General features: G+C 35.3%; 1 protein-coding gene across 2 annotated transcripts in view; it reads right to left on the bottom strand.

The window, feature by feature from the left end:
* Positions 1–26616, bottom strand: part of FSIP2 (fibrous sheath interacting protein 2) — a 96796-nt gene that overhangs the window by 15006 nt on the left and 55174 nt on the right. Inside the window, exons 16-19 of one of the 2 annotated variants that reach the window (XM_087435464.1) lie at positions 19212–25642; positions 16687–19163; positions 5286–14830; positions 1203–1703 (exon numbers count right to left, since the gene is read on the bottom strand). In XM_087435464.1, coding sequence (XP_087291590.1) covers positions 1203–1703; positions 5286–14830; positions 16687–19163; positions 19212–25642 — 18954 coding nt within the window. Of the gene's footprint in view, positions 1–1202; positions 1704–5285; positions 14831–16686; positions 25643–26616 lie in introns of both variants that reach the window. The other variant, XM_087435463.1, reaches the window with a different exon arrangement.

Raw genomic sequence — 26616 nt, 5'->3', positions numbered from 1 at the left:
CTGAGTTTAAAAAGAAAAAGAACAGAGATATAACTGTTAATTCAGAAGCTTGTCGGGTCAATCATCTTAACCTGTACTCTGATCTATTTGTTGGGAAGTCATGTGTGACTTCATGGCCATAGCTTTTATGAGAATGCCTTTATTGTGACATCTGTTAGAATTAAAAAAAAAAAAACAGGCCACTATTCTTGTTCATATAATCTATTTTGACTTTTGCTAATGTTATACTATATATCTATTAAGCCAGCATTTCTGACTATGAGGCTCAAGAAAACATTCTGCAGACTGTATTTGGTCATGATATCACACGTAGCTTCCCAACAAATAGGTACGAGTATGTGTTAAGGTGATTCACCTGTTAAGCTTCTGAATGGAACGGAGTTGTATCTCTATTCTTCTTCTCTGGTTCATCTCAGCTTTTGTGTTAACCTGGGAATCATGTCAAGTGAATAATCAATAGAATTGTCTCACCAGGAAATCTTAAATCACATGCATTTTCCAAAAACATGTTTTGGCACAGATTTTTGGACAGGGCCAACCCAAAGGGTCATTGAAGTCCAGATCAGCATTTGAGGGGTATAGTACTAGGGACAAGAGCTGTACCCCATGATGATAGTGGAGTTTATGGGCCGATTGCAAGAGTGATATTTAAAATATTTTGATTGTTAACTTTGGGCAAGTTGTCAAGTAACTTTAAAAAATGTTGGCTACGTAAGTTGCCCAAAGGACACATAGCTATTAAGTGAGAGTCAGGATTCAAATCTGAATTTGTGTGGATCTTTTTTTACTTCCTCTTACCTTGGCCCACCTTCCGGTCCTGTCCTACTTGAGTAAGGCTTTTTTACACAAAATGTTCAGTGGGAATTTACCAGCCAGAATACGAAGGGCTGGAATCTATTGAATAATGGATTTAAATAATTATCTTGCATTTCTCTTAAACGGGTTTCATTTTCTGTTCTCCTTGGGTTTCTAACTAATCTAGATCTCTTTCCATTATCCACTTTCCCTCAAATGAGTTTCATGGCTTCATTTGTTAATTATTTCTCTCTTACTGTAAATATTACCAGGCTTAGGAGGAGACTGTCTGGAACCAGTTTAGTATTCTTCTCTGCCTAATTAAGGTATATTCCTAGATAGAATTTCTGAAGATCTCTACTCTTTCCACAGATATCTGGTCACTGACAATCGTGTTTCTCACTCACCTTACGCTGTGTTTTTTTCTCCCAAGAGGAGTATGTTTCAGTCATGGATGTTGAGTAAGTGGCCATGTCAAGCTCGGCAACAGTTCTTTTAACTTGTCTCTCCTTAGGTTCTATTATATGATTTGAGGTTGCTTCAATACTTTCAATATTTGCACTGGATGTGGGTTGACAACATTTGCTTAATGACAAAAATTTTTTCAGGCTGCTTGTGCTTCGTATTGGCTTGGGGGACACAGCTTTGCTCTCTACTGGCTTTATGACTTCTTTCACTTGATCTTCAAATTGTTCTCCTAAGCATTCTTCTTGTACAATCTCTCTTAAAACAACTTCATCTTCATCAGACATTAGTCCCTCTTCTGTGTTACTTTCTGAATCTTCTTGATCAATATCATGAGCTACTAACCGAATGATAAGATCTTTTTTGCTCTGAACATCTTTTAAAAGCTCCACCGTGGTGATATCAGGCTTTCTTATATTCCGAAATGAATTTCTGCAAACAGCCTGGAATTGAAAGTACAATGAATATTAAAAACAAATGCCTCAATCACTTTTCCTGTGGTTCAATTGTAATATAGATATTTTAATATGATTTCTGGTTTCAATTTAAGTAGTATTACCTTCAAATGCCACTTGTATATTAGCAATATTTTAAAAAGAAGAAACCAATACAAATTATAAGAAATATCTGTTAGTGTCTATCATTTCTTTTACATTCAGATCTCATATTAATCTACTATAACTTACTACAAAGTGTAGAGGAAGGTCTAACATAGGTTTCTTTTTTTTTTTTTTTTTTGCTTAAGCTTTATATTTTGCTGAATCACAAGTTACTTTTTGTTTTCTTCATTTACTTTGAAAGTTTTGTGGCACAAGTAGATATGATCATCTATTTTTTCTAAAACTCTATATAGAGAATCATAGATAAACCTAAATGCACATATTTTCAACAAAAAAGCAAGGTATTGTTTGATCTTGACTTGTAAAAATGATGAATAACAAAAATTGCGAAGGTCTTTGTCTCTAATTCCTATCTTCCTACTTCTGAAACTTTTGACACATTTTCCAAAAGAATCTTCAAAACATAAATCCTCATTTTTTAATTGAAGAAGACACAAAGAAATGGAAAGATATTCCGTGCTCTTGGATTGGAAGAATTAACATAGTTAAGATGTCCATACTTCCTAAAGCCATCTATAGATTCAATGCAATCCCTATCAAAGTTCCAACAACATTTTTCACAGAAATAGAACAAAGAGTCCTAAAATTCATATGGAACAACAAAAGACCCCGAATAGCTAAAGGAATCCTGAGAAAAAAGAACAAAGCTGGAGGTATCACACTCCCTGATTTCAAAATATACTACAAAGCTACAGTAACCAAAACAGCATGGTACTAGCACAAAAACAGACACACAGATCAATGGAATAGAATTGAAAGCCCAGAAATAAACCCACACATCTATGGACAGCTAATCTTTGACAAAGGAGCCAAGAACATACAATGGGGAAAAGAAAGTCTCTTCAACAAATGGTGTTGGGAAAACTGGATAGCCATATGCAAAAAAATGAAAGTAGATCCTTACCTTACACCATACACAAAAATTAACTCCAAATGGATTAAAGACTTGAATGTAAGACCTGAAACTGTGAAAGTTCTAGAAGAAAACATAGGCAGTACGCTCTTCGACATCGGTCTTAGCAACATCTTTTCAAACACCGCATCTGACCGGGCAAGAGAAACAACAGAAAAAATAAACAAATGGGACTACATCAAACTAAAAAGCTTCTGCACAGCAAAGGAAACCATCAACAAAACGAAAAGACAACCTAACAATTGGGAGAAGATATTTGCAAACCATACATCTGATAAGGGGTTAATCTCCAAAATATATAAAGAACACATGCATCTCAACAACAAAAAAACTACCAACGCAATTAAAAAATGGGCAAAAGACCTGAACAGACATTTCTCCAAAGAAGATATACAGATGGCCAACAGACACATGAAAAGATGTTCAAAATCACTAACTATCAGGGAAATGCAAATCAAAACTACAATGAGATATCACCTCACGCCAGGCAGAATGGCTATAATTAACAAGACAGGAAACAACATGTGTTGGAGAGGATGTGGAGAGAAGGGAACTCTCATACACTGCTGGTGGGAGTGCAAACTGGTGCAGCCACTATGGAAAACAGTATGGAGATTCCTCAAAAAATCAAGGATAGAACTAGCATATGATCCAGCTATTCCACTGTTGGGTATTTATCCAAAGAACTTGAAAACACCAATTTGCAAAGGTACATGCACCCCTGTGTTCATTGCAGCATTATTCACAATAGCCAAGACTTGGAAGCAACCTAAGTGCCCATCAAGGGACGAATGGATAAAGAAGCTGTGGTATATATACACAATGGAATACTACTCAGCCATAAGAAACGACGAAATCCAGCCATTTGTGACAACATGGATGGACATTGAGGGTATAATGCAAAGTGAAATAAGTCAGAGGGAGAAGGCCAAATACCGTATGATTTCCTTCATTAAGTAGTAGATAATAACAACAATAAACAAACACATAGGGACAGAGATTGGATTGGTGGTTACCAGAGGGGAGGGGGGGAGGGAGGAGGGTGAAAGTGATAATTCGGTACATGTGTGTGGTGATGGGTTGTAATTAGTATTTTGGTGGTGAACATGATGTAGTCCATGCAGAAATAGAAGTACAATGATGTACACCTGAAATTTTTGCAATGTTATAAACCAATGTTACTGCAATAAACAAAAAATTAAAAAAAATAAATAAATAAAAAATAAATCTCATCTCTCTAGTCAAATCTTGCTTTCCATTTTCAATGTCTAAAGAAAGATCAAAGGAAAGACAATTATAATTAAATAATAGAATTTCCCCAATTCTGTAGTGTTTGATGATGCCACAAAACCTCTAAATTGATTTGAGTTAACAATGATACACCTCAACATGCCTTTGTTAACACTATAAGCCCATTTTTCAGATAATGGAACCCTAAAAGAATATCTTCTTTAAAAACAAAATATAGAAATAGCCTCCTTAAGAAATTAAAATACTGTCAAATTTGATTTTCTGTGTTAGTGGAGGGCAGAGAATGGTTCTATGAAACTTTGCTCATTTTCCAGGCCATAGATTATATCCCTAAGCACACTAAGTCCTCTTATGAGTGAACACCCTCAGTATGAGGGGCTTTCATAAAAATCAAAATGTGTAGTGGATCAGTATAACTCTATTGGCCAGACAATCCCTTTGTCCTCAGTGGTATAGTCTCCTTTTAACATGGACATCATTTTGGCATTTTAAAGTCCCAATTAGTTGAACATATTTGGGGCTTGACCATGGAGCTGCAGGGCAGAACTAGGTCTATAGCAAGAGAAAATGGACTCATAAAAATGGCAGCATTAGGGCAGCTAGGTCTAGAACAAGGATAGAAGAGGAAAGAAACTGAGTACGTCTTTAGAGTGTAGAAGAACTTGAGTAAGGCTAATATAATTACAGTGAAATAATAAGTATAATCTAAGAATTTGTAGTCTAATGTTCGTTGATGAATGTTGCTAAAAGTAAAAAGTACTAATGCTATAGAGCCTTAAGTTTGAGAAATTAAAACTATTTTAGATAGTTTTAGAAACTGCATAGATCCTGATAATCTATTAACTGGTCCTTTTAAACACCTTTAGATATCCACAATGAAGAACTACAGGAACTACATGAGATAGTCTATATTTTGAATCTTCAAATGAAGATTATAATTTCAGTCAGCCTTATTTTACTGTTAAAAGTATGTCCCTGTATTCCCACTCTATAAAAAAAAAATGCCAGTTTAAATTGATTGTCTTAGGAAAACTAGCCTGAGACCTTTAGAGTGAGCCACGGAGCTGATATGGCAAGTCCCAGTAAATCATACGACTATATGGATGAACTGATGTGACCAATTCTCCTATTGGGCTGGGCAATAACAACAAAAAAGGCATTACCATGTACATATTTGAGGAAGGGAATAACAGAACAACCATGTATTACTATTCTTTTTTTGCTATTGCTTTTACACTTACCTCTAAGGGTTTTACATCTAGTCGTCCGGTCTTATCCAATGAGATACGTCTTTCTCTCCTCATCTTTCCTACATCAGACGTGTCTGATGAGTAACCTTTCCCACTTATTGACACTCTTCTCAGTTCTTCTATGCTATGTCCAGTTTTTCTTAAACACTCCATTTTAAGTTTCTCAAGAGGTTGAGTTTTTACAGAAATTACTGCCAGGTGTTCTGCGATAATGCGTGGATCTATTTTGATCGGTTTATTCCCAACATGTGGAACTATTTTAATTGGAAATTCCTCTCCAACTGAATCTTGAGCTGACTCTTCTTCCTCTAAGTCAGGGATCATTTTAACAGCATACTTTTGTGCCTTTTGAATAATTCTATTAATGTCCAGATCTCCAAAGAGATTTGGATTTGAATTCTTTGAGTTAACTATATCTAATGGAAAATTTGAAACTTCATTAATAATTAAACTAGCCACTTTTTTAGGGAAAACTCTGTTTGTATCTTTTATATCAAAATAAAGTTCTTTCTGGGTTCCAGATTGTTGCAGTACATTACTATAAACAGAATCAATAACCTGAGAAATAATTTCTATACTTTCTGGATTTAAAAAGTGTTCCTCAGGATCAGCAGCAACAAGACTAATATTACTTTTGGAAATTTCAGCTGTCACAGATTTTGTCAGTTGAGATGCAATTTTATTTAACTCAGGCTTTGATAAGTTTTTGGCATCTTTGCTTGAGGCACTTGGCAACCTTAATATTTTAGCCAAGAACAAGGCCAATGCTTCCTCCAAAAACACGGCATCTAACAGAGAACCTTTTTTGGATGAAGACTTTTCCTGGAGCTTAAATTCATCAACAATTTTGACCACTTTTTCCATAACTTTGACAGCTTCTAGAACTAACTCTGAACTTGATACTTCTTCCTCTACTTGAGGCTGAAATTCAGAATTGGAAATTTCCTTCACCATTAAAAAACCTATTATATCAGAGAGGATATTGCTGTTACCCACCAAATCTTTAAATACAGAAGTATGGGAGCCAGAGTGCTTTAAAACACTGGTGTAAACAGAATTAACTACTTTTTCAATAGTTTCATTGTCAGCTAAAGGAACAATAGGCAATTCCTTGGCTGGTGGTACAAGTTTAATCTTACTTTTGGAGATAAATTCTTGTATTGAATTTAATATTTTTGAGATTATTTTTTGCATTTCAGCTTCTAGAGATTTGTTTCTTTCCTTATCCACTTTTGGAAACATAGATAAAAGCTTTGATAAAAAGTTTACAGCAATTTCTTCTACTATGTTATAAGGTAGTATATGAGCATGTGATGGTTGAGGCTGGGGAGCATCAGCAGTCTGGATAACATCTTTAAGAATATTTTCAACAACATGGTCAACTTCTGCACACTGATGTGGAGTTAGGTCTGCGGAAAAATAGTTCTGTAACTGATTGCCAGCTACTTCTCGTAGAACTAGGTCAACTACGGTTTCTGAAAGGATTCTGCATCCACTGGCTACACAATTTTGTATAATCTCTTGTGATCCAAACTGTGACAAGAGATTATTATGAATAGAATCAACCACTAATTGAATAATTTCATCATCATTGGGATGTAAGGATTCCACATACTGTATAAGCATATCTTCATCCTTGGATATCTCTGTTGTAACTGTACTTAATAATTTCATTTGAAGGAAATCCAGTTCTGTGAACCAACTGCCGTCAGATGTTTCTGCTTTGGTGTTGGATACTGTTGAGAAAATTTTAGACAGAAGAGCAGAAATCACATTCTCTAAAAATTCATGAGGCAGTGTGACGGTATATGGTGATGATGTTTGACATTCTTTGCTAGCTGTTTGAGCCACCTTTTGGACCTTTTTAACAACATCCTTAGATTCCAGAGGGAAACATGCTGAAGCTGGAACCTCATCATAAAATATCAAATTAAGCTGATGTTGAAAAATTTCCTTTATCATTGTGCTAGTTAGTCTTCTTGCTAAATTTTCCCCATTACTCTTTATATTCTTACAAATGGAGTCTTGAGATCTATATTCCTTCAAAATATTGCATACAGAGGAGTGAACAACTTTGTTGACTAATGTTTTATCAATTGCTGGTATTTTATCTAGAAAAGGTATCTTATTCAAAGAGGATTTTTTAGTCATTTTATGTATATGTGGCATATTATCCACAGTTATTTTCTTAATGCTAGATGCTGCTTCATCTGTAGTTGATTCTTTACACCTGGGAGGTACTTTAGGAACTGATGACACTTTATCTACAGGTGAAAAAACCTGATTTTCCTTATCTGGCCTAAATACCTTAATTTGAGCATTTGAAAACTCCTTTAATAGTGAATCAATAAGTTTCATAGCTGTGTCATACAGTTCAGCTTGATTTTCATCATCGCTTACATTTTGACATCTATCACATGTTTGTGTTTCTGGTGAGGAAGAAAAGATCAATTTGTTAACCATTTCAGTGATAACATCTTCTAAAAATGTAGCAGGAAAAATTACAGGTTTACTTTTTGCTGGGTACTGAGGACTGTCCGGTTTACTAGGTTCATTTTTATTCTCCTTAACTTTCTCTTCTCTCTCTTTCTCTTTTTTTCCCCCCCCTCTCTCTCTTTCTCTCTCTCTCTCTTTCTCTCTTTGTGTCTCTTTCTCTCTTTCTGTCTCATTTTCTTTCTCTTTGGCAGGGAGATTTTTGTTAATTGAGAGGGATAAATCCTTTGCTGAAATAGATTGTGCAAAATCTTTGCCGACCTCTTGAATTACATCCGATGCTGTATCACTTGGGGGACTCTGGAGTTTTAAATAATCTGTTGATTCTGGAGAATAATATATTTCTAAGACGTCATCATAAATATTTTCAATTACGTTTTGAACACATTCATAATCTGAGTGTTGTTCCTCATTTATATCTATTTGAACTGGAGAGTCTTTTCTCCCCTCATTGTTTGGCCTTTGAGCAACTGTTTTCAAAGTTTTCTCTGTTGAAGTCCTTGTATTTCTTGTTTTGGATGTCAAAGAAGATAACTGAAAGAACTTGTCTTCTTTTTTTAATGAATTTTCTCTTGTTTTGTCAATCTTCTTTTCATTGTCTATTTCAAAATCTTGTCCAAGTATTTCCTTCTCACATTCTGTAACATCAGTAGCTATTGGAAATTGTGTATGTACTTCATTACCTTGCCCCTCCTCATCTTTTGAAGCTGATATGCTTTTCTTCTCTATTTCTTTGTTTTTAAGTGGTATCCTTAAATCTGGCTCCTGAGTATCTTTACTTTTCACACTAGTAGTTGGAGAAGTAACTTTTGATACATTCTCATTAAGTTTTTGAATTGAAATTCCCATTTTATTTTTATTCTCTTTGTTTTTATTTGCTACACCTGCAGGTGACCCTGACAACAGGTTAAACATGTTGTTTTTCATAATTGTAGATATAGAGGTAACTATTGGATCTTGGATGTCGCCTTTTTTCGTTGAAGTCTCCTCATTTTTGAAACTCTTCTTTCTACTCATTGCACCTCTATCTGTTTCCGAAGTGTCCAACAGATTTTTCTGGTCTGAGGTTGCAGAAGTGTATTTATACAATTGTTCGGGTAAAGTAAGTTGGTTTCCTTTTAAGCATCTGTTTATCTGTGTAGAGGTTTTCTGTGGTAGGTGTTGAACCCTTTGGGTGATGTTATCTGGATTTAGAAATGAAAAAAAGGTGGAAGACCAGTCTCCTGAAAAAAGTGGTTGAATCTTGAAAGCAGAGATTGCCTTCTGGGCTAAAGCAGCAATCATTTCTATAACAACATTACTTTTATCATCCTTCTGAATATCTTTAGATCCATAATTTCCTATGAACTGATCATATACAAAATTGGATATTTTATCAACTGTCTCTTTATCAATTGGTGGAAAAGAGAATATTTCTTCAGCATTTGGTAGAACTTTAATTTCACTTTTCCTAAATTCTCCTATCAGAGAGTTTGCAAATTTTATAGCCAAGCCCACAATGTCTGGCTCTGGCATTTCATTTTTCTTAGACTCTTCAGTAATACTTGGAAAAGAATAAAATTTGTGAACGAGGTCAACGATTACATCTTCCAAAAATGTGGCTGAATATAGAGAAGGCTGTGTCTTTTCTTTACCAGATTTAGTAACTACAGAGACATGGTCATAACCAGATAAGTCACTGGAAGATGATTCTTCACCATGTAAAAATGGCTGCAGATGATGATCCATGATTTCCTTCATAATGAAACCAGCTATTTTACTGAGGAATGAACCTCCTCTTTTGTCTGCATCTTTCTGTACTTCAGCTTGAAATTCAGATTTTTTCAAAATATTATTACATATAGAGTCAACCAAATTCTCAATCACTTCTAATTGCATACTTTCTGCAATCTCGTCTGCTGTGGCAAGACGGATCTCATGTTCAGAAATTTCTTTGATAATTTCATCAGTCAGTTTTGAAGCTGCATCCACAAACTCATAATCTGGTAAAACCTCTTTCTCTTTTAGTTCACTTTTAGTGTCAGTTGAAGGGAAGATATGCACTAGAAGCTTGTAAATCATATCTTTTAAAAGAGAACGAGGCAGCACAGTAATACATGATGGCAAGGAGTGGCTATCCTTCATGATGACATTGAGCACATTTCTGATGATATTATCAGCTTGAAGGGAAGAATAGGAAGAAGATACTAATTCTCCTGAAACCAATGACTGCACCTGATAATCATAAATTTGTTCCAACAGCAAATGATATATTTTCCTTCCAAAACAAATACTGTCACTTTGTATAGCCCTATATACTTGAATCAGAGATTTATATTCATCTAATATGTTTTCATAAATTAGGTTGACTGTTTTTTGAACCATTTCTTTATATCCCTCTGAAAAACACATATCATCATCAGAGTTATCTGCAACTAAAATCTCTGATGTGGTGAACTCCAGAACAATTGATTTTACTAATGTTGTAACAATGCCAGTAATTTTGGCTTTTACTGTATCTGGGTTTTCAGCAGCCAAGACATTATAAGAGAATCCATAAAGGAGTTGACACAAAAGCTCAGAAATTACTTCCTCCAAAAAGACAGCCGAGTTCACAATGACAGACAACTCTCTTTGTTTATGATCTATTGCTTTTTGTTTATAAGTATGATCAACTGCAGCTGAAAGAAGAGTTTTATCTCCAGATAAAAATGACTGAAGATGATGGTTAAAGATTTCTTTTATTATAAAACTTGCTATTTTTGGAACAGGTATGTTACTTATACATTTTTTATCTTTTTTAAGAGACTGGTATACATCTGAACATGAAAGGTCAGCATAAATGGAATCAACCATAGACTGGATATCTTTTTCTGAAATCATACTTTGTTTTTCATTCCCATGTTTAATAATACATATTGCATGTTTTGAAATTATTGACATGATTTCATTTATCAGTTTTATGACTGTATTACTTAAACCTAATTGACAAGTATCTGGGTGTTCTGCACTGGAGGCCAATGGACTCATCTGAGATATAAGCTGAGTGATGATTTTTTCCAAATGGGTCTGTGATAACATAGTAGTATACATTGTTGAAGCCTGTCTTTTGAACCTTGATTTAGTAATGTCACACTGAACTCTCTTTATCAAAACATTAGTACTGAGTTTGGAGTGTGACTTAAAAGGAAGCTTTCCTATAATATTTGGAGGAATTTGGAAATCAAAAGTTTCAGCCAGGATGATTTTAGTGATCTTTGCAGCCAGTGTCTTTGTGTCATTTAGAAAATGTTTATCAGGCATTATTTCCATATCATATTCTTGCAAAACTTTGCTGTACACCATGTCAATAATGTTTTTGACTACATCCCTCTCCACCGGAGGCAAACACCATTGTTCCTCAGCATTCTCTAGAATGCTAACTTGGGCTTTTGAAAATTCCTCTGCTATCAAATGTATGAGTTTTTCAACTTTATCAAACAGTTCATCTTCTGAGTCTCTTACTGATTTTGTTTGTACAACGCCTAACACCCTGTGGAATATTTTGCTTAAAACCCCAGAGACCACATCTTCCAAAAAAGTTGAGGAATAAACACTGGCATAAAACCACTGCCTTCTCTCATCATCAAAATATGTGTATGATGAAGAAGGTAATGACCTCCCATCCACAAATGGCTGAAGATGTTGTTGACAGATATGTTTAATGATAAAACCTGCTATTCTATCAATCAGAACATCATTACTGCTTGTGATATTTTGCTCAACTGATTCTTGAGACTCAGAGTTTTGTGAAATATTTTTTAATACTGAGTCAACGAGATGCTGAACATCATCTTCTGAATACACAAAGTTGGTGTCTTCTTCATCTTTTGAAAATCGAATTTCATGTTGGGAAATTTTCATCCTAATATCACTGATTATCTCTGAAGCAATTTCATTGAAATTCACTCTTGATCTATCTTTTGGAGTTTCTCTGTTTGGAACAATGCTAGATGCAGAAGGAAAGATCCTAGATAATAGTACTCTGATCATGTCTTCTAAAAATGTATATGGCAGCAAGGTGTTATATGGAGATAAACACTGACTTGGCTTGGTAGATTTACTGCTGTTACTAAGAATGTCCTGAAAAATATTCTCAGCTGTTGAAATAGAATAGGAAGATGACAAATCCCCAGAAAACAGTGGATGAACAAGATAATCTGTAATAGCTGCTACAATTAAATTGGTAATATTTTCCACAAAAATATCACTGTCTTGAGACTCTTTATCAACCTCAGGGTCTATCCCATGCTGTTTTAAAACGTTTCTATAAACTGAGGTGACGAGTTCATCTACAATATCTGTATCTACAGAGGAGTAAGACTGTTCTTTGTCATCATATAGAATGTGAATTTTAGCTTTGGCAAAATGGTTACTTATTGAGTTTACTATTTTTTGGGTCATGTTTTCTAGTTCAATTGCAGTGTTATGCTTTAGACTGAAAATCTTTGATAAAAGTCTGGCAACAATTTCCCCTACAAATGTGTGAGGGTAAATACCTAAGGGTGATGGTGTCTGGGGTCTGTGTGACTCTGTGACTTCACTGAGAACCTGTTTAACCATATTTGATATTGCATCCAATGGAGTGTTTGGACGAGGTAAATCTTCTCCACACAAAAACGGCTGAAGATGATTTTCAATAATCTCTTGGATAATAAAACTGGCTATTCGGTCAAGCATAATTGGACTTTGGCTGATTATACTTTTCTGTATTGAATCAAGAGAGTCAGACATTTGTACAAGATTGCCATAAACAGAATCCACCATCTTCTGGAGGTTTTTTCCTGTGCATAGATATTGATTATTATATATAGTGAACCAAATTCTATGTTTTGAAATGGCTGATATAACCTTATTTATTATACAGGTAGACATGTCATTAAAATCTGAACTCATGAAATATTTGTTTCCCAAAGAAGAAGCCTTACTGGGTAGAGGAATGAGTTGAGATAAAAGTCTTCTGATAATATCTTCTAAAAATGAGTGTGACAACATGGTGCTATAGCCTTTTGAAGATCTGTGTTGGGAAGTAAATTCTCTCAGGTTATTTTGAAGTTTCTGTAGTATAATTTCAGCTTCAAGAGGGTAATATGAATTAGGTATGAGCTTTCCCCTGAAGCAGGATGGGAGTTGGTAGTCTAAAATCTCTAACAATATGCCATTAGTTATTTGTTCAGCTATTGAGTTATTGTCATGTGCCAGATTATTACCACAGGTCACTATCAATTTATATTGCTGTAAAACATCACAATAAACTGAACCAACAATCCTACTAACAGCTTCTTTATGGATTGGTGGAAAACACAGCCTTTCTTCAGCATTCCGTAAAACAGTGACTTGTGCGTTATTAAACTCATTCACTACGTTGGAGACAAATAATGTATTCATCTCATTGAGCCGGGCCTCAGTGATGTTTTCATTTTTGCCCCACAGTGAAGTAGAGAGATTAAAAAACAGTTCTGAAATTATTTCCTCCAAAAATGTGGCTGAATAAATACCTGTATTCATATCTCCTGGATACAGCTTATTATGGATGGCTATTGTATCCATATCCTTTGTTCCCTGTCTTTTAAGAAGAAGTGACACAGAAGAGGAATTTACTGAACATTTCTTGCCAAATGGTGCTTGTATTTTGGAGCTAATCACACTGGGATTATTCAAGGATCCTGTCAAAGCATTACTGTTGTAACTCATGAATCCTAAAGAGCCTTTACCTTGTCCCAATTCTGTTAATTCTGCCGCTTTTGCTTTTATGAAACTAGACTGTATTTCTCTTGTTCTATACATTAAATGCTTGTTTGTACAAGGTGGACTTTTGGGGAGTTGTATACTGTGACATAGTTTGTCCATCAATGATTTAACCAAGCTGTGGGAAATAATAGTAAGCATAGAGTCTGATGACAATAAATTCTGATCCATTTCTGCCGGGTTTTCCAATAGGTGTGACATATAATCTCCTTGAAATTGTTCACAGTCCATTGCTCCCTTACAATAATCAAATTCTTCATCTTCTACACTTTGAAGTATTTTTAAAAGCTGACATTCTTCTGCTGATATTCCATCAGAAAGAGTTAAATTATCAACAAAGACAGGGTTTGTGCATTTTTCCAAAAGTGTTCTAATAAGTTTTTCACACACAACATTGAGAAGAAAAAATGATTTTGGAGTGATCTCTAAGTTATTTCCAAGTATGCTATTACTTTTCTGATCATTTGAGGATGAAAAAAATGTTCTTGCTTTTTTATCAGAATCCATAGCCTCATGTGGGTGTTCATCTGGTAAAAATAAATCTAAAACAATATTAAAAACTTTATTGACTACTTCTTTGGATTCACGAGTTTTTAGGCTACCAACCAGACTGTCTAACTTATATGCCAGATAATTTAATTTATTTTTCTGAATGAGATGATCAATTTGGTGAGTAGATGATTCCCAATCTCTGGAGCCTTTTTGTCTTTCCATTGTACTTGTTTTGTCGCAAATGGGCACACCATTGCTTCTAAGCATGGAAAATGACTTATTTCTTCCAGTGCTTTCAAGGTGATGACTTATTCCTATTTCTTTGGATAGTACATGAATCACTCCTATTAAGAGATCCTGAAAGAGATCATCAAAGTCAGCAGCAGCTACTCCTGGGCAGTACATGTACTTTGTTTTTAAAGACAACGTTTGCTGTGCAATGTCAGCCTCTATAATGTTACTATTAAAAAGGATTTCAATAATGATTTCAGAAATATTTGAAGCAAGTTCTCCAATAGAAATTGACCTGTTCTCAAACACTTGAGTATCAATTGAAATGATCTTGTTAAATGCTGCATTTTGGCTTTCCCATGCTTTCTCTTTTTCTCTACCATCTCTGGTGCTATCAGAAATGCTTGAAAGTAAATGGCAAATGACAGACTCAGTGAGATGTTCACAAAATTGATAAAGTGAAGAATCCTTGTATATGCTTCTTAGAAGCTGTTTTGATTCATCTTTTTTCCTTGGAAATGTAGAAATAATAGATATCTTCTCCTCATTGGAAACTTAAAAAAAGAAAACATTACCATTGTTAGCATACACTAAGGGAAATATTGAAAATTCAATATATTGGTAATTGTTTACATATGAATTTCACCTTTGGAGCACCTCACTAAAGAAAAAGAAAAACCTAGCTAAGAAACAAATTGGATTTTCTTCAGATATTTATTTTCCATCTTGTGGAATGTTAATTTTAGCCAGAAAGTTGAGAAAATAACCCTGAAGAATTCAAATCTCTAAGTCAAGTGCTGATATCTGTCTCACTAAATGGTTATGGGCTCTAAGAAGCTGGAAATTCTGGGGCAGAAAATGATTTCGAAGTTTATTGTTACATCATAGCATGTCTGCAGTGATCTCAAGACCTTATATGATTAAAAACTATTTTTAGTCAAAACATTTAATTTCATGCTATGTATTACTTTTAGGAAGCTAAGCAGTTGTGTTACAATGACAACTTGACTGAAATAGAAGTGTGCAACTCCAAAAAGGTTACGCGTAGACTGCAATGTCAGTAGTATTTCAATCCCTAGATGACAGTTTGTCACAAAGATGGAGGGCCGGCCCAGCTAGGCACAGGACTCTATTCTTTCTTCATTTAACAGAATATTTATTGCAAATCATATGCCTACTTGGGATGGTCAACTTCTTAGAGTGGCAGCCAGAGCAACACAATTATTTTTCTCAAAACTTCCTCAGAACTTGATCGTCTATTAGACCTCTGCCTGTGGAATCAGGCAAGACTCTGTGGAGATGGGGAGGCTTTATGTTGAGCTTTGACTGTTAGATAGGATTTGGCCATGTTGAGATGAAGGGAGGGAGGAAAGAGTATTTGAAGTGGAAGAAGTGTGAATGAAATCTCTGGAAGGCCCTGGACATGTCTGAGAATAGAAAATAGATTTGATAGAAAAAGCTAAATACCAATAGGATGGAATCATGAATCTTCTCTTGTTTGTTTTGTTTTTATTTATTAATTCTCTAAGTTAAATTAGGCAATGCTTGAAGAAAGTCTATTTATGAGCTTGCAATTGCAGGCACACAACTGTCCACCTTTAAAGAATACCAGTTTTAAGGATGGGAAATGACCTCCTAGTGCAAGTGGGTAGGACTGGTAGTATGTGTTCTCTCATTTGAATGATGGGCAAGTGATGTATCTGGACTAGTAATGTAGCAACTAATTACTGGTAACTGGAATTACTGATCCAGTTCAGGGCTATTATAGTATTATTAGATTGAATTTTATGAAATTGCCAATAATCAACAGATTTTAATATAGAAAAGTGGCTATTACATATGGTTCAACCTAATATATACAGATAAGCATTCTTAGAAAGGGAGTAAAAATATCTCTGTACCGATATGTTTAGAGTATTATACCTAAAAGGAATTTAAGAACACCAGAATGCAAACAAAACAAGATGTTTAATATGACTGTTCTCATAAACTGTGACTAATAATGGCAAAGACTTAAGCTGTACACCTTGAAAAAATGAATCACTAACCTTTAATCAATAAGTGTACATTTGTATGATTATAAAGAAGTCATGCATAAGAACTTTAAAAACTCTTTGGACCTCATACCTCATGCTCAACCAAAATCTCCTGCTTTAAAGTAATCCTATTTTCTCTGATCTGCAAATACTGAAAACTGAACAGCAGACCCTTTCAGATTCAAACCATGTGAATGTATTACTTTTTTTTCTTTTTTTAGTATCCTGATTTATTAAGAAGTAATTAAATACCCCACCTCTAAGGCTATTTTTAGAAAAAATAGTAAATGCAGCTTGTTGGATAGCAGATCTTTTGAACATATCTTCTTTTTCTAAATTATGCCAACTTTTAAAATAGGCTATCTCTTGCTTACCTCTAGTTTCAAAGTTCTTGAAATATGTGACCACAGATGTGGTGACATGTCTTGCTATCAAATGAATTTCATTTGGACCCAGTTCATGATCAGCAAAAGCAATGACTTCAACTTCCTTCAGGGTCCTTATCTCGGGGTACCACTTATTCTCCCATTTTTGCAATAAAGAAAAATCTCCCCTGTTGGCTTCAGGTTTTTTGTTTTCTTCTTCAGATATACAGCTGATTCTTTTATTCCACATTCTAAGTGAAGTTTTCTCCTCATTCTTTTGTCCTCCAGAAGTTACAGTCAAAGGGTTTTGCTTTGATATGAAAAATGGTTTCATTGTTTCCATGCTTTCATTATTGTGTGGTTGACTTGGAAAGCCATAGCTTGACAGCACAGTATTGACGATATTTTCTGCAGCTAAACATATTTTGAGTGGAGAAACGGTTGTCTGAATTTGGTTTGGCTCAACAACTGGTTTTAGGGTCTCATAATGAAACACTCTTGGATTTTCACCTTTTCCCAGTTCTATGAATGACATGGCTTGCTTTAAGGCTGCTTCTGTGGATTCATTTGCTTTCTTCAACAGTTTTTGTAGGACACTGCCTTCAGGGAGAGAGCTATTTCCTTTCATGGCTTGATCAAAATGGCCAAAGTTAGATTCCCTTGGGCTGAAGTCTTCTTGTACTTTGTTGCTAGAGCGTGATGGTGTATTTTCTAAATCAGGCCTGTCCATTGGCTCTGAGCTTTTAATTGTGTCTTCTACAGAGGCTCTGGCATACGAGGGTAAATTTGATGAAGCCCTATACTTTTTTTTCATATCTTCTTCTGAATAAACCACCAAACTGGGTACACTGATTTGTGGAGGATTATTCCCAAAACTAACTTTCTTTAACTTTGACATGGGCATTTTCATACTAGTTGCTAATTCAGCCTGATTAACAACGTAGGTATTTTCCACTCCTTGGAACAAACTTTTCTTTGGAAGGTTTTTGATCAGGGATTCATTGAAATGAGTACACTGGTCCATCAGTGTGCCAATGATCTCACTTGCTACAATGTTCTCTTTCAATATGCTAATTGAAGATGGTTCCACTTGGCTTATTTCCTTGTCTAGCTTGTTCTTAATTATACCAAGCATGTCACAGACGATGTTAACAGCGTATGTAAGTAACTCTGATTGGAATGAACGAAACTGTAGAAGGGTATTCTGCACACTTTCCTTGGAAATGATAGTACTTGACTTGGATTCATCAGAAAACTTTTTAAGGGGTTGTAACTTTGGCAACATTTTTTTGCTTAATAGTCTCTGTTGGACAGGAAAAAAGTTTTCTATACGCATTTGCACTATTTCAGAAAACTCATAGTTAGAGATATGTTTAAACTGCAAGTCTACAAATGACTCTAACATGTTTAAAACCCTTTCAACAATTTTTTGAACAATTTGGTTGCTAGAACCCAAAGAAATTTGGTCTTTTGTCTTCGTGTTATAGATTGGTACACTGCCGAGGATGTCCTTGGCTGGAAAACCATATTTACTTTTGGTAGTAATGTGTTCCTTCCTACTTACTAGAGTTTCTTTACTATCTGGGGTGGATATCTGGGACAAAAAGCACAGCTGTAATTTTTCAAATAGCATTTCAACAATTTCCCTTCCAAACATATTAATTTGTACTTTGGTATCTTCAGCTCTAGGAGAAGCTCCTTTAAAACGATTATGGAGCATGCTTTCACAATCCTCAAGATATGGCAAATTTAAAAGTGAAAGAGAATATTCTAATTTCTTCGTTTTTATTGAAATTTCAGTCAAAACATTTTCAGCTGTCTTCAACAGCTTACATTTTTCATTTTCCATGTCACTTGATTCTGCTTGCCATTTGTCAAACATTTTTTTAAAAATACCTTCTTTTGGAAAAATCTGTTCCAGCTGTGAAGAAACATTTTCCAAGTAAAAACATGCCTGTGGACTGGCAATAGACCCTCCACCTATATTTCCCTGTGAAAGTTTGAGATCATCCAGATGTGAAGATTTGATCAGATAAGCCAAATTCTGGTTATTTATAGCATATAATTCTTGTAAAACTGTATTTACTATTTTACTTGCTGCCATGATTTGATCAGATGGTAAAGCTTTAACATTTACCATTGCTCTAGTTTGCTTCACCTTTTCAAATTCTTTCACAATTGTTTCCAGGATATTAATTACTATATCCTTGGCATATATTTGTAGTTCTGAAGTGGGCAGTTTGGTTTCCGGTAGGTTTTTGGCATCTCCTGTTGATAGGATATGTGGCAGCCCCATGGCAGTCTTGGATCGGCTGTCTTTTGGAGCCTTGTCTCCAGGACCTAACTTGGTCTTGCTTTTGGCCTTAGCACTACTAGATCCTAGTTGTGGTTTTGTTCTCAATTTAGGCAAAGGAGTAACTTTTGATCTTGCTTTTAAACTTGTTTTAAAACCTGCCTTAGGGCTGCCTTTAGGGCTCACTTTAGAACTGTGTAGCCTTAGAGGTTGTAACTCATTAGAACAACCTTCAGGAGACAAATTCTCTTCTAGATGAAGTGAGGCAAAATTTGTGATCTTATTGAGAACCATTTGGACTAAATCCTTTCCCACTTGCAATGGTGAACACTGCAAAAAAGTGTTTTCCAATGGAGAGACATTTCGACTGCCTGCATAAGGATAAACCTGTGGTATTACATTGCTAGTGGGATTACTTACTTTTCCTGCTTGTTTAGCTTCTCTGATGCATGATGGTTTCTTGGGTAAGTTATCATTGTTGTCAGATGCTTCTACTTTTTTATTACTTTTGTATAATGATGTCACAACTACAGAGTACATTTTCCCTAAAACACTTTCAACTATATCCTTTGCTGCACTGTTAATATGTGATCGTGTTATGTCTGATGTTTTAATTTTAGAATTAAAGTGAGGGATTTCATTAAATGGAGGCAAATGGCCTATGATTTCCATTATTCTTTGATATACTTTATTTAAAACTTCTTCCACTGCACTGAGCAATGCAGTTTTTTCTTTTTGTTTTGATTCTCCATTTCTCATAAATATCTCTTCCAAAACAATTCTCTGGCTTTCCTTTTCCAATGTCGTTTGGTTTTGTTCTAACGGATACTTTGGAAACAGAGATAGTTTGGTGCTTTTTTCCTGCTCTCTTTGTCCCAGTAATATTTCATTTGATACAGCTAGTTGTGAAAATAAATTAGGATTGTCTTTTGAGTAAAAACTAATTTCCTTTACAGATCTTTTATCATATAAAATCTTTAAGATACTGTTGACAATTTCACTCACAATGATGCTTTCTTGGAATGAAATATTGTTTGGATATGGATATGTCTTTTGGATTTCTAGGTCTAAGTCATTTTTAACAAGCTTCAAAATGGCACTGGCAATGATGTCAGCATATTCCTTAAGACTAGCTTGTGATAGATGAATTGTGGATCCAAGTTTTTCTCTGTAACTGGCAAAAGTGGAATCTGTGAGCTCTTGGCTGAGAATAGTTTCAGTTGATATTTTCAGGACATCCACATTTGATTCCAATTGGCTTGATTCATGAAAAAAGCTGTCATCTTGTTTACAATTTTCCAGTTCCGGGCTAACAAATGACTTTTCTTTAGGCTGGAAAGCAAGAGTAATTAACGAATCTATTCTTTCTTTGGCAAAAGATTCTAACCGATTGCAAATAGTTTTAGTGATGAAGTTAGCATTTTCCTCACATGGGTCAGGAGCAAATTTCTTGGTGTCTTCTTTCTCTACTACAGTTATCTGACTATCATCAGCATAGACTAACTTCAGATTTGTTGAAGATGGAAAACACTCTGTTTTCTCTTCACTTTTTGACTCCATAAGAGGAGGCTGTTGACACTCTGCTTTTGGAAATATATCACAAAACATCAGGGGCAATTTTGCAGAAGTAGGATCCTTTGTGTTTATGCCAAGCATGACAGCAGAACTGAGATTACGGAGAACAATATCCACTATATCATTGGATACCAAATTGACATCTGATTTAGGAACTGAAAGTTTTGAAATAATCTTATTTGTACCCTCAATGAACACTTCAGAATTTGCTGGGGAATGTTTACCAGCTATGCTACATTTCAGAGTGGGTGTGGCAAATGAGAGATTATTCTGACACAATGTTTTTTCATAAATATCACATAAGATATCTTCAATGGTATCTTGTATTTTAAACTGAAGTACTTTTCGATATTCAGTCTTATTAAACAGCTTTTCAATAATACCTTCATGCTTATCTGAATCAATCTCTTTGTCAGAATTGTTTTTGTCACATATGCCTTTAGATGATACAATATCTAACACTGTGTTAACAATCTGACTTGCAATACTTTCAGAAACCACAATGTTATGAGTTAAGAAAGGACTTTCCCTTTCTTTATCTAACTCATGTTTGATTCCTTGTAAAATTTTTCTGGCCACTTCTGTTGCATACGTATTTAATTTATTCAAAGGGAGTTGACAAAATGAATTGGTCTTTTCTGATGTAATATGATCCACTGAGCAACAGGAAAATTGATCGACAGAATATGAATCTTTGGCTGATAATGCTTTGCTTAATGCACCCTTATCCTGCTGAACAGGTAATGCCATTGGAATGGTGAAGTCGATTTGGGGACAAAGGAGAGATTTTACTTTGGAAGTAGCAAAAGTTTCTAAATTTGTTAAGATTGCCTGCACAATATCTTCAACTACATTTACTTTGGTCTGTTTGTCAACATTGAATCTGGGCTGAAGAGTACATGGATTCTTACCCAGCACAGTAAAAGAGGACTTTCCTCCATAGGTGTGTTCATGAAAAGAAACATTTGCTGAAAAGGTGACAGTTTTATACTGATTTCCACTTGCATTTCTCTCTGTTATGGCAGCTGAATAAAGTTTATGAAATATAGTTCTAACAACATCATCTGCCACTATATTTACATCTGCTTCAGACACTAAAGGACCCATCATTTTATCTGTAAATTGAACAGATGTTTGAGCAATTGGCTCATCCACATTGTGAGGGATGCCACTTAAATGAGAGTGGGAGAGAGGAAGCACATTTAATTGATTGACCAAAGCACTTTGAAAAATTTCATTCAAAATATTTCTTATAATAGGAACAATTGGAGATTTCTGTGTTTCTTTGAGTTTCACTTCAATCTTGTTTAAGGTTCTTTCTAGAAACCATTGTTTAAGAGAATCTGATTTAGTCTCTTCTCTTAGTGATGTTCTCTCTCCAATGAATTCTTTCTCTGTATGTGCAGCATCTTCTAGAAACGAATCTGACTCAGCTCCTCCAGGAAGAAAATTTCCATAGGTTGGCCTGTATCGATAAGTTTCAATGCCTCTCTCTTCAGATTCAGTTTCATTAAATATATCTGAGGAAACTGCATCTAAAATTAAATTGACTATATTCTTAAGCATTTGTTTCTCAGGTGGTGGGGGTTTTACATTTGTCCTCAAATCTAATGAGTTCATATTTAATTCTGTTTGAATAGCTTTCAAAATAGAACTTGATACCTTCTTTGCATTCATGTATAAAGCAGACTGCAACAGTCCTTCATGTGTGTCTGTGAAAACACTAGGACTTTCACATTCCAAATGCATCTTATTGCTTTTTTTATTTCCATCATTAATAGAACCCAGAGTTTCTAAATTTCCATTGGCAAACCCTTCCAGTTTAGCAAAAACCATACTGAGAATATCTGAAGCCACAGCCTTCAGTTTATTTGGATGCATTTCTTTTGAGCTCCCTGTTTTGGAAGGCACACGGGCAACAGTTTTTGCCTTGCTTTTAGTCACCTCTTTACTATCCTCCTGAACCATCCTGGAAACTATGCTGGAGATTATATCAGTGCATTTGGCTATTTCCTCAATAACTGAGGCAAACGATAGGCTGTCAATATCAAGAGACTCTGAGACAGCTTTAAATCCAGAACTTGCAAAACTGGTATCCGTGTCAACACTACATAATTTTGCCAGGATATATTCCAAAATTGTTTTGGAAGTGAGCTGAATATTTGACTGCAATTTAGTAGCTGTTTGCTGATTGTCATTCATCTTCTCTCTGTTTAGCTCACTAAAAGATGGCTGACAGTGAGGGTGGGCTCCTATGAGCTTGCATAACATTTCATACACTGTTTCCCCAATACTATCTAACACTTGCAGTCTGGCATTCTCTTTGAGATCTTTTTCATTAAAGACACTATGGAGAGCACATGGAGTAGCTAAATATTGGAAAAAAGATTTTTTATCCTGCCTCCTTGGCAAAATGTTTTGTTTATCAACATTGTCAGATCCATATGAAATTGTGGGCCTTGACTTATCTGAAGAGAGTGAAATATTGCTTTGATCTGAATGTCCACTTGATAAAATTTCACAAATACAAGTTAATAATGGAGATGCCATAATGTCATCATTGAGATTTGGGACAAGAGATTCTAAGTTATCAGTGTCAGCAAAAAATCCTTTACGTTTAACGGGTTTGATGTGGTCTATTTCTCTAAGATTTATTTTTTTCTTATTGAGTTCCAGTTCATTTTGAATAGCATGCAAAACAATGTTTACCACTTTAGTTGTATAAGTACTAAGTTGAGATTGTAATGACGATTGCTCTGCAGGTGAATGTTTGAAGCACATTTGCAATTTTGAACAAACGAATAACTTCAGCCTTTTAAAAACTGTATTAATGATCTTATCGGTAATGTCATCTATAGCTTTTGGTGCACTTTCTTCTGATTTTAACAGGGAAGGCTTTGCAGGATCTCCATTGAGTGAAGATAAGTATTTCATTTTATTTTCACTGTCAAACCATAACTTTAATGGCTTTTTATTTGGTGCTTCTTTGACCAGGTGGGGAGTGTCAGAACTATCATCTAGAGAAGTTTGATGAACTGATGATGAAATGGAACTTCTGGTGGTTTGGGAAATGCAGCTTGATGCCTTATGAAGTATATTTAACACAGCATCTGTTATTTCCTGAGCCACTGTAGTAATTTCTGACACAGAGAACATCTGGTCCATCCATTCTTGATGTGACAGTCCTTGAGGTTTTTCTGAAACAAGAACTGAAGCTTCCTTGCCAGTTTTACTGTCTAAGTGACCAGGAGGAACAGAAGATAGGTCCTTGAGCATTTCTGTTAAAATACTTTTAACTATGTTTTCTGAAGCCCTTTGTATTTGATGCTTTTGATCTTGGCTGAAAATCAAAATATCTTTATTCAAACAGGGTTTTTCCTTTAAAATTTCTTTATTATTAAAAGGTGGTAGGTCAGTCTTTAATTCCCCATTGTGAAATGCAACTTTGCTTCTTCCAGAAGCAGGCTTTGTAGGCGGTTTGCTATTTCTTTTGTGTTGAATACAAGTGTTTCCTTTTGTAAACCAATGCTCAGGAATCTGTTCTTGTGATTTTACTTTTTCATCTTTGAAAGATGAATCAAGCACATTTTCCACAATTTTGTCTATTTCTTCATTGTCATCTTCAGAATAAAGGACCATGCCAGGAACATTAATAGGTGGAAATGGTCTTCCAGACCTAGGACCATTAGATAATCTAGTGGCAGTGAGTCTGTACTTTTCTTCAGTGTCAGAAGGATTTCTCAGTCTAGAGTGTTTACATTTTTGAACATCTGCTATTACTGGCTCCTGATGTAGCTGAGTGAAGATATCATCAAGTAGCTGGAGGAGTACTACTGTTTCTTCAGATGCAATAAGTCTCTCATTTTCAAGTTCAGTTTGTACATATCCTAGTATAGTGCTGATTGCTTCCTCTATTTGGCCAACCAAAGAGGACTGGGAAAAAATATTTGATATTAAATTTTGTATCTCTTCTTTAACAATTAAATTAGTTGTACCAGGTTCAGGACTACACTTTTTGTCAGCTTTTGGGTCTATCATACGTTGCTGATAGGAAGGTTTAGTTGCATCTTCAAGATGGGGAAGTTCATTTTGCTTACAAGATGCAAGAGTCACAAGCTTTTCCAGAATGGCACAGACCATATCCTCTGCAATATCACACATGGGGTCCAAAGGCAGTGAAGCTTTTAAAGGTTTTCCATTTGACGGAGTGAGATATCCTCCACTGGGGGTTAAGCTTGGTTTAACGTTAACTGACAAATCTTCTTGTGAAAATATCTCTACACATTTTTTCTCAACAGCAGACTGTAGCTTCTCAAGCATATTTTCCACAATCTCTGAAGCTACTGAGCAGATATCAACATTGGAGAGCAAGTCACCTTTTTCAGGCTCACTTCGGCCAACAAAAACTTCAGCAGTAACCGAAGAAATAGAGGGAATGGCCTGTGTTAAATCAGACATCATTTCTTGAAAAATGCTTTCTAAAATCAATTCAGTTTCCCCTTTTAAGTGGCACTTAAAGTTAACAAAAACATTCTTTAAATTCTTCATTTCATTCATCGCTTTTGCTTTTTGATCAGAAAACTGTGGACTCTCTAAGCCATCTGTTTCGGTGGTAGCATCCTTAGATTTTTTTGTGCCTGTTTCAAATGATGCTAAAAGGTAACTATCAGATTTACAGCTTCTGAGCTTAGGGTATGCATATGTCATGCTGGTTTTATTATATTCGAGTTTAGATGTTCTAGACTGTCCTTCCATGTGATATGTTTTTCCCACAACTGTTTTTTCCACATGGGCAGCAGGTGGTTTTAAAGGTGTCGTTGGTTGCCTTACTGATATGTCAACTGAAAATGCACAGGGCTCTCCCTGAAATGTTTTAGTTGTTGCAGATGTGTAGCTTCCATATGTAAATTCTTCACTGCATGTGCTACAGAAACTCGAACTATCTGAAGAGAGGATAGAGTCATCAGATACTGGGTACGCATTATTTCGCAACCTTTCTTCATACTTTGTGATGGCTGGGTATAATATACTGGTCACTGTAGCCACAACCCAGGTCATTATATTCTGAATTATACTATTTAGTTCTTCAGAAGTTACCTGGAAAAGAGGCAAGCAGGAATGAAAAGAAAATCATGTATCAACTTACTCTATTCTGGGACAGAGGGTAACATTTAATTTTTTATATCAAACAATGCATAGCTGGATATCATCATGGTTATAAAGAGAACATAGTAAAGCTTCTATTTAGAATTTCAGATTAATTTCAAGCTTGTTTATTCTGTACTACAGTCAACTATTTTTTTTTTACATGTTTCCATTTGATTCACATTCCCTGAGAAGTTTTTTCCCCCCCAACATTTATTACTGGGATAAATGACTTTCTGGTAAAAAAAAGAAAAAAATCACCAAATTGCTGTCTAAGCACATAACATGCAAATATTTTGTCAGGAAGAAACATAGTGTCTATGACCCTACATTTTATTTAAAATATGCCAGATTATTTCTAACAAAGTATTTCTTAAAACAGATGCGGTCAAAACATTTGAGTGCCTTCAGAGGTATCCATCTCGCTAAGATGTAAGGATAAAAAATAAGCCATCTCTCTGCCCATTTCCTACTGCAGGGGTGAGCCTGCTATCTGTATATATGGCAATGACAACTGCTAATTGTTAAGAATTATTGGATAGGCAACAAAAAAAGTTAATGCTTTGTGGAGATTGAATGGCTTTGTAGCCAAAAAACGAGTATCAGTGCAAACCGTCATAGATAGGAAAGCTGAGAAAAGATGATGCAGTGAAGGAACAGATCAGTTTAGATAGACACTAAGGGCCAAGCTAGAACTGGGTCTCACAGAGGCAGGAGGGCTGAGCAAGGATAGGCAAGTTGGAGAATTCCTCATTTTGAGCTGGAAATAAAAATCCAGGGACCAGATTTGGATGACCATTTCCTTAGCGGTCAATGGTGTTGTCATAGATTAAACTGGACCAAAAGTATTTCTACAGAATGCATCTGCAGAATTCTATACACCTCTACCTACTTACTGGAAATATATTTTGGGCTTGCAAAAATCC

Source organism: Ceratotherium simum, chromosome 9 (assembly GCF_057802395.1).
Source record: "Ceratotherium simum simum isolate JZ-2026a chromosome 9, ASM5780239v1, whole genome shotgun sequence".
Taxonomy (NCBI): domain Eukaryota; kingdom Metazoa; phylum Chordata; class Mammalia; order Perissodactyla; family Rhinocerotidae; genus Ceratotherium; species Ceratotherium simum.
Note: the sequence above shows the minus strand (reverse complement) of the source record. Positions and strands in the feature narration are given on the sequence as shown.